This window comes from Arachis ipaensis, chromosome B8 (genome assembly GCF_059453495.1).
Source record: "Arachis ipaensis isolate K30076 ecotype BB chromosome B8, ASM5945349v1, whole genome shotgun sequence".
NCBI lineage: Eukaryota > Viridiplantae > Streptophyta > Magnoliopsida > Fabales > Fabaceae > Arachis > Arachis ipaensis.
Window position 1 is genome coordinate 24,869,607 of NC_142443.1, and position 14,129 is coordinate 24,883,735.

At 37.0% G+C, this 14,129-nt stretch overlaps 1 protein-coding gene across 1 annotated transcript; it reads left to right on the forward strand.

Moving 5' to 3' along the window:
• The first annotated feature begins 313 nt into the window (after nt 1-313).
• Nucleotides 314-2,428, forward strand: LOC148547475 (uncharacterized). The gene is made up of 5 exons (XM_088495458.1): nt 314-617; nt 703-1,100; nt 1,336-1,357; nt 1,458-1,656; nt 1,777-2,428. The coding sequence occupies exons 1-5, from the start codon at nt 314-316 to the stop codon at nt 2,426-2,428; spliced, it is 1,575 nt and encodes a 524-aa protein (XP_088351584.1).
• The last annotated feature ends 11,701 nt before the right edge of the window (nt 2,429-14,129 follow it).

Here is a 14,129-nt window from a genome sequence, read left to right on the forward strand (position 1 = left end):
GCAACACCTTTCATAACTTCAGCCTCAACTAACTCTATTTTTTGACACAGTTATCTGCCAAATAGTCACATTTTGTCTTTGGGAAAACATGTGAATGTCCGTTTTCATTTGCTATTCCATGTACCATGAGTTGCAAAATAGTCTTTGTGAAAACATACAAAGTCACATTTTGAAAAGGGTGAGCAATATTTTATATAGAAATCTTGTACAATTATTTGGTGGAATGATACAGTTTCAACTAATGTCCATCACTGACGACGCATGTATGCAGCGGATGTTCTATATTTATCAACAAACTCAATTTTACATGCCGATGATAGAGCTGTACGTTGAATTTGAACAACATACGGGGAGGGATGTGGATGGCGACGATGTCAACGTTGATGAACTCGGGGATATAGATTGGGAAGAAGATAACAACGACAGTGAAGAGGAGTTTGAAGCCAACTATGAGGTCAATGACGAAAATGATGACAGAGACTTGGCAGGCAATCCGGCAGTACAGAATGAGGCGGATGCGATTGTAAGCCGGAACCCCTTTGGCATTCCGTCTTTTATGCGGACTCTGGATTTCAAAGCCATGCATGCCCCAGAATTTTCTGAGTATGCGGATATCGGTATGTTATCTTATGGTCATTAATTAAAGTTACCACTACTATTAATTTTATTTGCCTTGGACTAACAGTGGTTCCTTCGTCGTAGGTGGAGGCAATGTTGTGGCGGAAGATGACAAGTTTAGGGTCGGAATGGAATTTGATTCTAGGGAGTCGGTGATATCTGCAATCAAAAGCTACACTATCTCTAGAGGAGTTGATTACACTGTGTATGAGTCTGATCCGCAGACATTCTATGCGAAATGCAAGGGTTATGGTGCTGGGTGCGATTGGCTTATCCGAGCTAGCTTGATTCGAAAGAAGGGGTGTTGGAAGATCAGGAGATACAATGGCAATCACACGTGTACCATGGGCACGATTTCACAAGATCATGCCAAGTTGGACTCAAACACTATTGCAGATACCATTAGGTCGTTGGTTGAAGCCGACCCGTCGATAAAGGTGAAGTCTGTTATTGCAGAAGTTCATTCTAGTTTCAACTATACTGTAAGTTACCACAAGACTTGGTTGGCAAAGCAGAAAGCTGTCACAAAGGTTTTTAGTGATTGGAAAGTTTCTTACCAGACTCTGCCAGTATGGTTGAAAGCAATGACTGTGATGATGTCATAGTCTCGTGTTCAAATAAAACGGTCCCTGTTTACCGTGAGAGTGAGGAGGTTCAAAGTGTAAGAGTTCTGCACCGTGTTTTTTGGAGCTTCTATCTGTGTATTGTAGCATTCAGACATTGCAAGCTACTGGTGCAGGTAGATGGCACGCACCTGTACGAAAAATATAAAGGTGCACTTCTGGTTGCGGTTGCACAAGATGGGAACTAAAACATTGTGCCTATTGCATTTGCGATAGTTGAGGGCGAGACGGCAGACGCATGGGAGATTTTCCTAACCAATTTGCGGAGATATGTTGTTACAATTGATGGTGTGGGTATTTCTGACCGCCATACCTCCATCGACACTGCAATAGCTCGCAGTAACGGTGCATGGTCACCACCAAGAGCGTGGCACATGTATTGCATTAGGCACATCGGGTCTAACTTTTTAAGGAGGTACAAGGCTCCGTATTTGCATAAACTCGTGGTGAACACAGGTATTTCATTTCACTGTTATGGTTCTAATCATAGTAATTTTGTGGCATTTGCTTATGATTAAATGGTTTGTTCAACAAGCTATTCTAGGACGAAACAGGAGTACAACAAAAACTACCAAAGGCTTAAAGAGCGGGGTGAGGCATATGCTCAATGGTGCGATGACATTGGTGTTGAGAGATGCGTGTTGGCATTCGATAGGGGTCATCGTTGGGGACATATGACGACAAATTTAGTAGAGTACATAAATTCTGTCCTGAAGGGTGCATGCAACCTTCCTGTGACTACCATTGTTAGGTCTACTTTCTATCGGCTGAATGAATTGTTCACTCAGAAGAGCGCCAAAGCTCATGAGCGTGTCCGCAATGGATTCACATATTCAGAATTTGCAACGAAGAGAGTTGAAGAAAGCTTTCAACGAGCAAGAAACATTATGGTCAACCGGTTCGACAAGCGCAACGAGATGTTTAAGGTTTGTGAAATGCAAGATGGCTCCATTTACACTGTTAACCTTGCACAACGACACTGCGACTGTGGCCATTTCCAAGTCGAGCGACTCCCATGTCGCCACGTTCTTGCATGTTGCGCTAACCAACATCTTGATTGGCAAGTATATGTGCACGACGTGTACAAGATGTCTAAAATTTGCAAGGTGTACAGAGGCAAGTTTGTTCCGATGGATGACCCATCTACGTGGAATAGATATGAAGGAGCGATGGTGATCGCCAACTAGACATTGAGGCGCGCGACAAAAGGAAGACCGAAGTCAACCCGCTACTTGAATGAGATGGATTCGTGGGATATGCATGGTCCTTGCCGGTGTACTATATGTGGACGCGAAGGACATAGCCGTAGCCGATGTCCTCAACGCGCAGGTCCAAGCTCTGTTGGAGGTCATTAGTGGTTAAGCTTTTGAATGTAACTTTGTTATGACCTACTTCACAATTATATGTAACTTTTTATGTTACCTCGTAATTTATTTTAACCTAGTTAACAGTTTATAATAAATAAAGTTTTTAACCTCGTTATGTAACTTTTTAATAAATAAATATTTCGTTACAAAAGTGCAATATGATCATCTCAAACAGAGTTATAGGAGAACAAAGCTAAATATATAATAATGATAATAATACTAAACAGAATCATCTAAATATAAGATACAACACTGAATACAACTCTGAATACAACACTGAATATAAGATCAACTGCAGCGGACTACTTCCTCGGTGCCTTCTTCGAATACAAGGATGAGGTGTATTTGTCCGGAGGCGCAGTTTGTGTCCATAAGTTATAGAGATGACCTTGAGACACACTGGCATCCAAACCACTGCCAACGTCAGGATCACCAAAATCCGGCATGCTCACACCACCAGTGTCATACAAACCGGAACCACTTATCCCCGGAGTACTCGCTCCACCAAGATCATACTAGTGTTGCAAATCATGTCCTAAATCTCCCTCTTCCTGCTACGGGTATTCATTCAAATCAAACAATTGGGTACGCGATGGTGGGGAAAGACCGGGAGGATCTACATGACCCGTCGATCGATCAAAGTTGAAGTCAATGGCATGACCTAATGTGGTGCGGCGACCACCAGACTGTTGAGATGGAGCAGGCCCTTCCTGCGGTGGCATCGGAAATAGATAATCTGTATCTTTTAGGACCTGAGACAAGCTGAGGGTGTCAGATCCACCCAACGGACTAAACTGACCATCGGCTACAATTACCAGCTGTGGTATGTAGGGCTCAGGTGCCTGATGTGGCTGTGGTTTCGGTATGTATGGTGCCTGCTGCTCATATGCTGGCCATTGCTATTGCTGTTGACCGTAGGCGAGTGCTTGAAACTGTTGGGCATATGCCAGATCCTGAAACTGCTGCTCATATGCCGGCATCTGATACCGGTGCTCATATGCCGGGACCTGATAGTGGTGTTCATATACCGGGACCTAGTTAACAATTAATTACAATTAATAGTAATTAATGATAATAGATAAACCTAAACAATAATAATTTAAAACGTTAAATAATAATAATAATAATAATAATAATAATAATAATAATAATAATAATAATAATAATAATAATAATAATAATAATAATAATAATAATAATAATAATAATAATACGTGAAACTGTTGCTCATGAGGCGGGACATACTGCTGAGGTCCAGCTGGTTCTTCCTGTTGCTGCTGTGGTTCATTTGCGCCAACCTCTTCACCTGCAACTCTATCTGACAGTCGTAGGTGAACCCCGTACTACTGTGTGTACCACACGTAGTACACTGGGAGATGATGAAAGTCTATAATCTCCTTACCTAACTGCAATGTGTTATAGTAGTCAGATCTCCACCTGTTAACCCATTGACTATAAATCTCTCCCCAGTCATGGTTCTGTGCTCCTGTCAACCGCTTGCAATTATCACGATCAAGGTTGAATGCCGGGCCTGGTGGAAGCTGTTGCATCTCGAACTGTCATCTAACTCGGTCTGTCGGGTGCCACTCTATGCACTCGAATGACACTAACAGCGACTGCGTGGAGCATAAAAACAAATGGGCAGCGAGGTCATCCGGAACCCCACTCCCATATACGGCCACCATATAAACTGCACATTAGGTACCAAGAGGTCGATTAGGAAAATTATTCTTCTGAATAAAAACATTGGACATTAATGGTTAAAACTTACATCGTCAACTCCTATGTCATCGAGTCCTCGCCTAAAATGCACAGTAGGCCTCCGTATATATCTTGTATGTCGGCACCAATGACTCCACCTAAACAAAAACAGAATGATTGCAATAATAATAATAATAATAATAATAATAATAATAATAATAATAATAATAATAATAATAATAATAATAATAATAATAATAATAATAATAATAATAATAATAACAACAACAGCAACAACAACAATAACAATAAGTACAGTAAAAAACAATACCGTCGCGCTAGTGGAATACCAACATCGCGGAGCTAATCGCAGGGTATAGGTGCCAAGAGCGGCATATGCTCCCACGCACAAACAAAAGGTAGTATGAGTGGGCTATCCATCTCTTTACAGTTGTATCGTGATGCATGACACAACGATCTGTATAGGTGTATCAGACTGGCTTTCCCCCAACTGTAAGCTGGAATCCGGTGAAAATTGTGAAGCAGAGGCAGAAACTTCGAGTTCAATGAAGTGGTGGACTTATCCAGAAACACAACCGTTCTAAGCACGCAGAAAATGTGATCCCGAACATACCGCTCAATCGACTCCTGCGTGTCACACGGTTCGGTGTCTCTGCACCGCCGAATCCATGCAAGATTCACCTTACCCAAGACGTGATCCTTCGGACCTAGTTCCCGACCAAAACAAGCAATGCAGTTCTACACCAGAAACTGGTGACTACTGTCTGTTCTACTCGTGACGGGCTACCCATTAACCGGGAGGCCAAGTATATATGTAATGTCTTCCAGTGTCACCGTCACTTCCCCAACTGAAAGGTGGAACATGTGAGTTTTCGACCTCCACCGTTCCACCAATACACTCAGCAGTGCAAAATGGCCTCTCATTACGCCTACTCGCGAAACGTGTTGAAACCCAGTAAACGCCGATGATACTGCAGCTACTTCGTTAAAAGTCTCTGGCGGATTGAGTTTTCTGGACAACAAATTCCTGATAGCTTGCAAAAAGAAATATCATAATTATAATAATCACAACAAAATTACTCATGATAGTAATTATTATAACAAGGTTACTAATAACACTAATAACAATAATAATAATAATATAACAATAATAATAACAATAATGCAAGTGATAATAATAATAATAATAATAATAATAATAATAATAATAATAATAATAATAATAATAATGACGACGTTACTCATGATAAAAAAAAATAATAATAAAATTATTAAGCACTCTTCTTTATTTTCACTTTTGCTTCATCAGTTTTTTCACTCTTGTTTCACTCTTCTTCAGAAAAGCTTGGTTCACCATTGCTTCTCCTATCTACGTTTTGGTTTTGGCTTTTATAAACATATTTACCACCCTCCATGACACGTGTCGCACATGCAGCTAGGGTGGCTGCCAAACGCAACTTGCACTTTGTCCTGCACGGTTGACAAACACAACCTGCATTTTGCCTTCTCTAACGTTGGTCAACAACTGCTCCTGTCTGCATGCAGGGGATACAGGGCCACGTTTCGTCACTTGGTTGCCCTGACCTGCCAAATGCAGGCTACATTTTCCAGCATGCTACATGTTTTTGGTCTTCGTCCCAGCCAAAACGTAACCTACATTTTGTGCTTTCTGACAATGCTAGCTCCAGATTTGTGGATAACACACCATGCATCCATTTTTCAGCATTTCACCTTTTTTTATCCATTTATAAATCAATTTCTGCATTTTAATAATTTATGATGGTAGTCATATTCATAAACTTATACACTCTTTAAAGATTTATGATGATAGTCAATTTTTACATAAATATCTATAAATTTAGTGGTTTATGTATAAATTTTAAAAATTTATACCATGTAGAAATTTGTATAAAATAAGTACAGAATTAAAATGTAACTATTTTAAAAAAGTTATAATTAGATCAAATTAATTCATTATTTATTTATTTATGCAATTTGTCCTTTAATTTATGTTGTTCTAAATAAGATTTTTTTAATGGAAATTTAGGAAGCCATTAGTTAAGTAGATATACATAATTGAATATTTAAATTAGAGAATAAAAAATTTAATATCAGGTCTTAAATAAGATTTATGCAATATTCATAGTAGAAATCGCCCCTAGCGTTTTGTCTTTAAGTGGGTCACGTGTGAGTATCGGCGCGTACGCGTCATGTGCGCGTGCGCGTCGATTGGCTGTTTCTTCATCCGCGCATACGCGTCATGTACGCATGCGCGTCTCTATGCGAAGCCACTTCTGCACGCGCGCACGCCTTGTACGCGTGCGCGCCATCGATGCATTCCCAGTTCTTGTTTCCTCATACATTCTCCACTTTGTATGCTTTTCTCCTCATTTCTTCCATCCAATACTTGCCTTATGAACCTGAAATCACTCATCAAACACATCAAGGCATCGAATGGAATTAAAGTGAGTTAAAATCACCAATTTAAGGGTCTGAAAAGCATATTTTTACACTTAAGCACAATTCAAGGGAGAATTACAAAAACATGCTATTTCATTGAATAAATGTGGGAAAAGGTGATAAAATCCCCTAAAATAAGCACAAGATAAACCACGAAATCGGTGTTTATCAGGAACCAAGGAGGGGATCATAACCTCCCACCATCTCGCTGGGGGCGATTTTACAATACCAGGAGGAACAAGGAAGAGGATCCTTACCTTCCTCCATTTCCCTGGGGTCGCACTTCCGAGAAAGAGAGCTCAAGATAAAGCAATCATTCAAAGGCATATTTTCATTTCTAGCCATAAATCAATATTTATCATAGCCATCCAGCTCATGGCATAATCCATAGCCAGCCAATAATCATTATCAAATACAACCCTTTGGCTCACGGTATACACCGCACTTCCATCATCACCCTCAGCAACTCATACAATCATCATTTCTCATCATTCATCATTGATTCTCACTTTACTTCATCCACAAGTTACCATATGTCCTAGCCTCTTCCCATCACTAGACATACTATAAGTATTGAGGACATAAAGGATGAAAAAGGGGACTTAGAAGTCTGAAATTCAGCTTTGAAAACTCAAAATCAACTTTGGGATGAAAATAATGTCACGCGTGCGCGTTGCCAACGCGCACGCGTGGAATGCATCAAGGTACAGCGACGCGTACGCGTCCCTCCACGCGCACGCGTGGATGGGAGAAAAACTAAATGACGCCTACGCGTCAGCCATGCGTACGCGTGGGTGCGTTTTGTTCCCCAGGCACAAAACCAGCACAACTCAGGCACAACTCGGGAATTTTGGCTGAGCCAATTGAATTCGCTCATCGACGCGTACGCATGGGCCACGCGCACACGTGGGTAGTGAAACTTTGAAAATGATGCGTGCGCGTCGGCCACACCTACGCGTGGGAGTGCATTCTGCCAAAAATTTTACTAAGTTAAAAAGCTGCAGAATTTCATTTTTAAATCTCAAACTTCTACCACACATAACTTCTTCTACAAAATTCTCCTTTTAACCATTTCTGAACCGTTGAAAAGATCTTTGAATAAACTTTCATAAAAATCTATTTTTGAAGAATTCCGAACCTCGTGGACCGAGTTACGAACCGCCAAAGTTGGTCAAAAATTAGTTTTTACCCAAAAATAGAAATCACCAATTTTTCCAATGTTCACAAGCCAAATTCATTCCCACTCATCCAAATGGCCACAACCCAACCACATTCACATAATTACACTCAACTAAAACCAAACCTACCATAGCTACACAATTTCACCCAAAACTATCAAATTCCACACCTCAATTCCTCAAATCTTATTATTCAATAACCAAACCAATTATTCACACTTTCGATATCTAAATCCAGCCAATCACTTATATCATCACACAACACACATATCAACTTACCTCCCTTACCTCTTTCCGGCCTCCGGCCTAATTTCACAATTTAAATGCATATTCCACAAACCAACATTCATTATCCAATTCATTAAATTTTCAACACACCAAACATACAAATTCACACAATTCTCAACTCAATCATTAATTCACATTACATATCAACTATGCATATTAGCACCAACCATTTACACAATCCAAACTTAATCCTAGGGGCATCTAGCCTAGGAATTCTCATCACACCACACGGTACTTAAATGAAACTTAAATCGTACTTCTTGTAACCAAAATAATTGAGCTCCTTCTTGGAAGTCTCCACCAACCCTTAGCTCCAAGCCTCACCAAAGCTTAACAAGCAACACCAACCTCCCAATTGTGCACCAAAATCACCAAATACACTAACATAACTAATTTCACATATATATATATATATATATATATATATATATATATATATATATATATATATATATCAACCTAGGGTTCATAAAATTGATAAATCACAAGGATTTGAGTACTTCTTACCTCAGCCCATATGAAATAGGGATATAACCCACTTAGAATTCATGTTAGAGTATCTCTAAACAACCAAAATCACAAGATTTTAACACTAACTATCCAAAAACGTGTAACAGTGGGAAATTTTGAAAACTGGGCAGAGATGAATGGAATACTAACTACAAAACTTAGATAAAATTGTAGAGGATATGAAGAGCGACGCGTGGCCATAAACGGCTCGTCAATCGGAGTTCCGTAACTCAAGTTATGGTGATTTGAAGATTGAAATTGAAGTTGGAACCCTCCCCTCTCACCTCTCTTCTTATTTCAGTGCCCCACACCCCCCTTCTTTAGGATAAGTGAGCTGTTATGCTCATAACTAATGTTTATATATATTGGGTTTTGGGCCCACTTGGGCCCGGTTCACTTATTTTTGTCAGTTGGCCCAATTTTGGGCCAAAACATTTAAGATTAGAGTTTTAAATTGCATTTTAAATATTTCTATCTCTCCTAATTATAACTCATAATTTCTTAGCCTTATTCACTTATAATTAATTTTCTCAGCTGCAGTACCAGATAGATCTCAGCCGGTACTGCCGGTCAAAATTCCAGTGCGCGTTTTTACGCAGAAATTTATGTTTTTCGACTCAGAAAAATTTACTGAATCCAAATATCATAGTTAAATTATCAAATTCCGATTGATAGATTTTATAACCATATTCGCTCCTATTTAATTTATTATTTAATTAATTACGGTTTGACTGGGTTTTACACAAACCATGGCTTTTTGTTCAGATTGAAGCTCCTTTTTGCAGCATGTACATCATATTCTCTTTGTTGGGTGTATAAGGTTTCATTTTCTTCTTCTGGAACCTTATTGAGCTCAAACTGCCTGGAGATGTCAATTTCACCGGAGGAGATATCATCTAAATTGTCTTCTGAATCAGTCTCTGCCCTATCTAGAGTGTCATTAACTATTTCTCCTGAATAGCTGACACTGAAAATATTAATATGCATACAACAATCTAAGTCTACTCAAAAGAAAATGATAATTTCCAGATCATTAGCTAGTAATTCAGAAAAAAAGGTGTGTTAATATGGTTAGGGAACCTTAAAATTAAACAAAAAAGTAAACAACTATCATCTCCTTTGTCGGTAGTTTAAACAGATTTCTTGGAAAGAAGCTCTGTAATGTGCAGTTCTATATACTTCATTTCCTCTTTTGAAGCAATATCCAATTCAACAACATGCGTGTTTCTATAGCGCATCTGCATCATAATAAAATGTATAGTTCATGGTCTTTTTTGTAAAGCATGAATGTTTCTCTATGATGCACTTTCTATGCTAAATATTTATTTTTAGCCTTTAATTCAGTAAGTATGCCTTCAGAGGTCCTACCAACTGCACATGTCACAAAAACATATTCAAATTTTTTCTCGTACATTGATCCCCATTCATGAAGTTTCTACATATTTGAACATTAAATTAACAACTATTATTGCAGCAAATTTGTTAGCATATATTAACTTAAAATTTATATTATTCAAATATAGTTTAACACAAGTTTAAGATTATGCCTAACGAACAAACCTGCATAGTAACTTTATTCGCCATTTCCAAGTATTCGTTAGAATAAGATCGTCCTAATATAGCCTCCAACCAACACCTAATATTCAATTTACGGAACGATATGTCTCTAGCTAGCAACAGTAATTACATGTTCTAATGAAGAAAATGGAGAGGCTATAGCCATTTAGTTAGCAAATATTGTGCTTGCACAGCATGATGAGAATTTCTCTATTTTCATTTCTCCTATTATCAAAAGTCAAACCCTAAGATAAACAAAAAAAGACATGGTTAAATAGATCAAGATAGTGAACAAAACATTCGTATGCAAGTAAAAATTAGTTTCAGATTATAAAAACATTTGTATTGAGGTAAAAAAATTATTAATCATAAATAAGTTATAAACAAAATACTTACTAAAAAGTAAACTGTATAGCGAAATTAGTTTGCAACTGTGAAATTAGTAAAATTATTATTAAATTTAGTACTCTACATAATTGTAGTTATAAAATAATTCTGAAAATAACAAAAATACTTTGGTTGTTTATTAAATAGATAATTATTTAATAAAATTGTTCGATAGTTAATTTTTTATTATGTTAAAATAAGACCAAATTTATAACATGGACAGTTTTCAAAAAATTTAATATTAATTAATTTAATATTGATTTTAGTAAGTTAAATATAATTACACTGTATTTCATTAATGTAGACATAATTGAACTCAACTCAGTATAATCTCATCCTAATTATTTATGTTAATATTTCCAATTAGTTAATTAAGTTTTTCTGTTTCTAACATGTAAAATGAAAATTGAGACATAATTGACTATTAGATATAAATAACTAATAAGTTGTATTAACTATTATATAAAATTATGTATTAGAAATTGAAATAAAGAAAAAGGGAGGATTAAAAATGCGTGATCTTAAAACATATCTCTCCTTGGCTCCGGTGGTAAGTACTCTAAGCTTCGGAGCATTAACGGGTCTATTAATCGAAATCAATCGTTTTTTTTTTCGGATGCATTGATATTCCTCTTTTTAAAATTATAGTTATTAAAATATAAAATTTAATGTAAAATTAGTTTGTATCTTTAAATGATAAAATTTATAATAAAATATAGCTAACCAAGTTTGTTTTGAAGAACAAATGAAGGAACGTATTATCTTTCTTTTTAAAATATCACTGCATTTTGAGTAACTGTACACTTACTTTTTAGATAGAAGATAATTTTTCATTTATAATTAAATAATAAAAAGGATAAATTAATTAATGGGCTGTTCAAAGCAGATAACTTAAACTTTAAGTTTATTTGCCAATTAACTAATCAGGGAATAATTTGATAGAGAGAAAATTGATACAAATTTAAATTCCACCCAAGATTTTAGAGGTCAGTTTCATCCACCATGTTGACCTAATCAGTGCCTACTCAATGTAAAAGAACAAAACCCTAAGACAACTTAAACCTAAGTTAACAAACCCTTCAAAACCTACTGCAAGAACTCCAACTGCCTGCATCTTCCAGAGCGCCGCCATCCATTAACGTCGGACCGCCATCAATTGCCGTCACTGCACGTCGAAGGTGTCGTCGGTAGTTGTTTCGTGGAAGTTTGTCCCCCTCTTCGTTGTTTTGTCTTCCTGGATTCGTTGGCGTTGCAGCCTCCGTTGTCATCGACAACGGCGTCTCTGTGGTCAGCGATTAAGGAGTTGTCGTCAACGTGGGCCCTGATTTCGGTGCCTCTGTAGTTAGAGCAAAGTAAATTATTTGAGAACTCCTCTCTCTATCTGACGGAACCCACTTCTATTCTCCCTCGCCGAGGTATGTAATGCCCCCTCAAATAATATTGTTGGTGTTATTATGAGAAATACGTTGGTTGGAGTGGGTCTGTGGCTTCATTTTTTCCTGTAAACATTACTCTAAGATAGTTTTAGTGGTGGGGTTCTGGGTTGGATTGGAAAGTTGATATGAATTTTGGGTTGAACTTATGTTTTAAGCTGGGTTAGCTGCTCTTGTCAGTCTGCATTACGCAATAATCTATGTTTCATAATGTGGTTAATGTAAGTTGCCAGGTTCAGTGGTTTCATAAGCAAAAATACTTTGAAATTTGTTGGCTTTTCATTTAATTGGTTTGAAAAATCATGTTTGGTTTAGAAGAGAGCAAGTATAAAGTGTAAAATCCTCAAACGAAATGCTATTTGTTTCCTTACATGCATATATCTGGATATCCATTTCTTTTGTTTATTTGGTATAATTTTCTTGTTTTAACTACGCTGAATTCAACAAGTTGAGTGATATTTGAGCAGTGTAAATCCATAATATGCCATTCTCGTAAGCTTCATGGACTGACACTTAATATTATTTTGATTTACAATTATTTTTTGAATAATTATATAAATACTTAAATTACCCTCTATAATTTTTGCAAAATCAATAATTGTTTCTGAAGTTTGATGCTGAAGGTTTGAGTTTTCGTGTCACTGTTGAAGGTTGCTGTGAATGGGGGTAAATAAAATTTTTTCAGCTGGGGTTGCTGCCATTGTGAGTTTTTATTTTCCCCAATAATGTTTGTTTTTGACTTTTACAGAAACCCTCTTTTGATCCTGTAACACGTGACTCATTGGGAACTTGGGAGTAGAGTTTCTAAATTCTTGTTACAGGAGAGAAAGATACGATAGCAACCATTGCAAACTCAGCTACCATTAAGGAAGTTGCAGCAGTTGTTTACAGTGAAGCTGATACACTTTTGAGAAAAGAGAAGCAAGGTTTAACTTTCACCTGGCCGTTTCTTGCATTCCTAGTAACTTCCCAAAAGAAAGCTGTACAGGTTAGATAAACTTGACTCGTCATGCTTGCAATTTTTGTGTTGTTTCCCCTCTCCCACCCATGAAAAATATGTATACTTAATCAATCTCCAGATACAGATTTTCAATATTAGCTTGTAATCACGAGAGAGGCCAAAGACTTCCCCATTATTGTCTCTGCCTACTTTCCATACTTGCAATTAATTTTAAACAAACTATCTACAACTGTAGTTGCTGTTTTCCTAAATGAAGTAATCACCAATTAAGGTTGGCATGACTTCTCAAATAAAGTTGTGTTATTGCTCTTTCTGCTTTTATTTGTGTTTTGTCCTCCTAAGCCTCTGGAATAACCAAATTGTTCAAAAAATACCCTTCTGTTTTAGAAGAAGGCAAATATCAAGTTTCAAACCTGGAAGATGTTTGAGGGCACGGAATGCTAATCTTTTAGCTCCCTGCCTTGTTATCTTCGGATTTGCAAGTATTTTATTTCTGGGCTTGCAATTTCCATCTTTAATTTTACAACATGAATTGAACTAAGTTTGATTGTAGTTGTACTTGAATGATTCAGATTATGCTGTTCCTATAAACTTCGTACAACGGTCATTAATATTCCTTTGTTCTCAAAGTGTTTTTCTTTTTTTCTTTCTTTTTTGTGTTCATTTAGTCAAAAAAGCATAACATATCTGCTGAATTTTTTTATAACTCACTTAACATTAATATTTTTCTAATTTGATTATATTTTTATGGTATCGACAAATAAATTCATTTGTCTTTATTTTAAATGAAGCAAAAATTGAATGCGGTTTATATGTTTTAAGCCCCCATCAGAAAGCTGAAAGTGATCAATTAAAGATCTTTCAGTTTGCACAGAAGTGGAAAGGGATAGGGTTTATTCCAGCAAAATCTTTGAAGGATTATCCACAAATCTGTTTATTCTTATTATTTTCCCATCTTGTGTTGCACAAATTTTTTTATTTAATCCATTACGAATGTTACAAAACAAATAAAAGGATGCAACAAA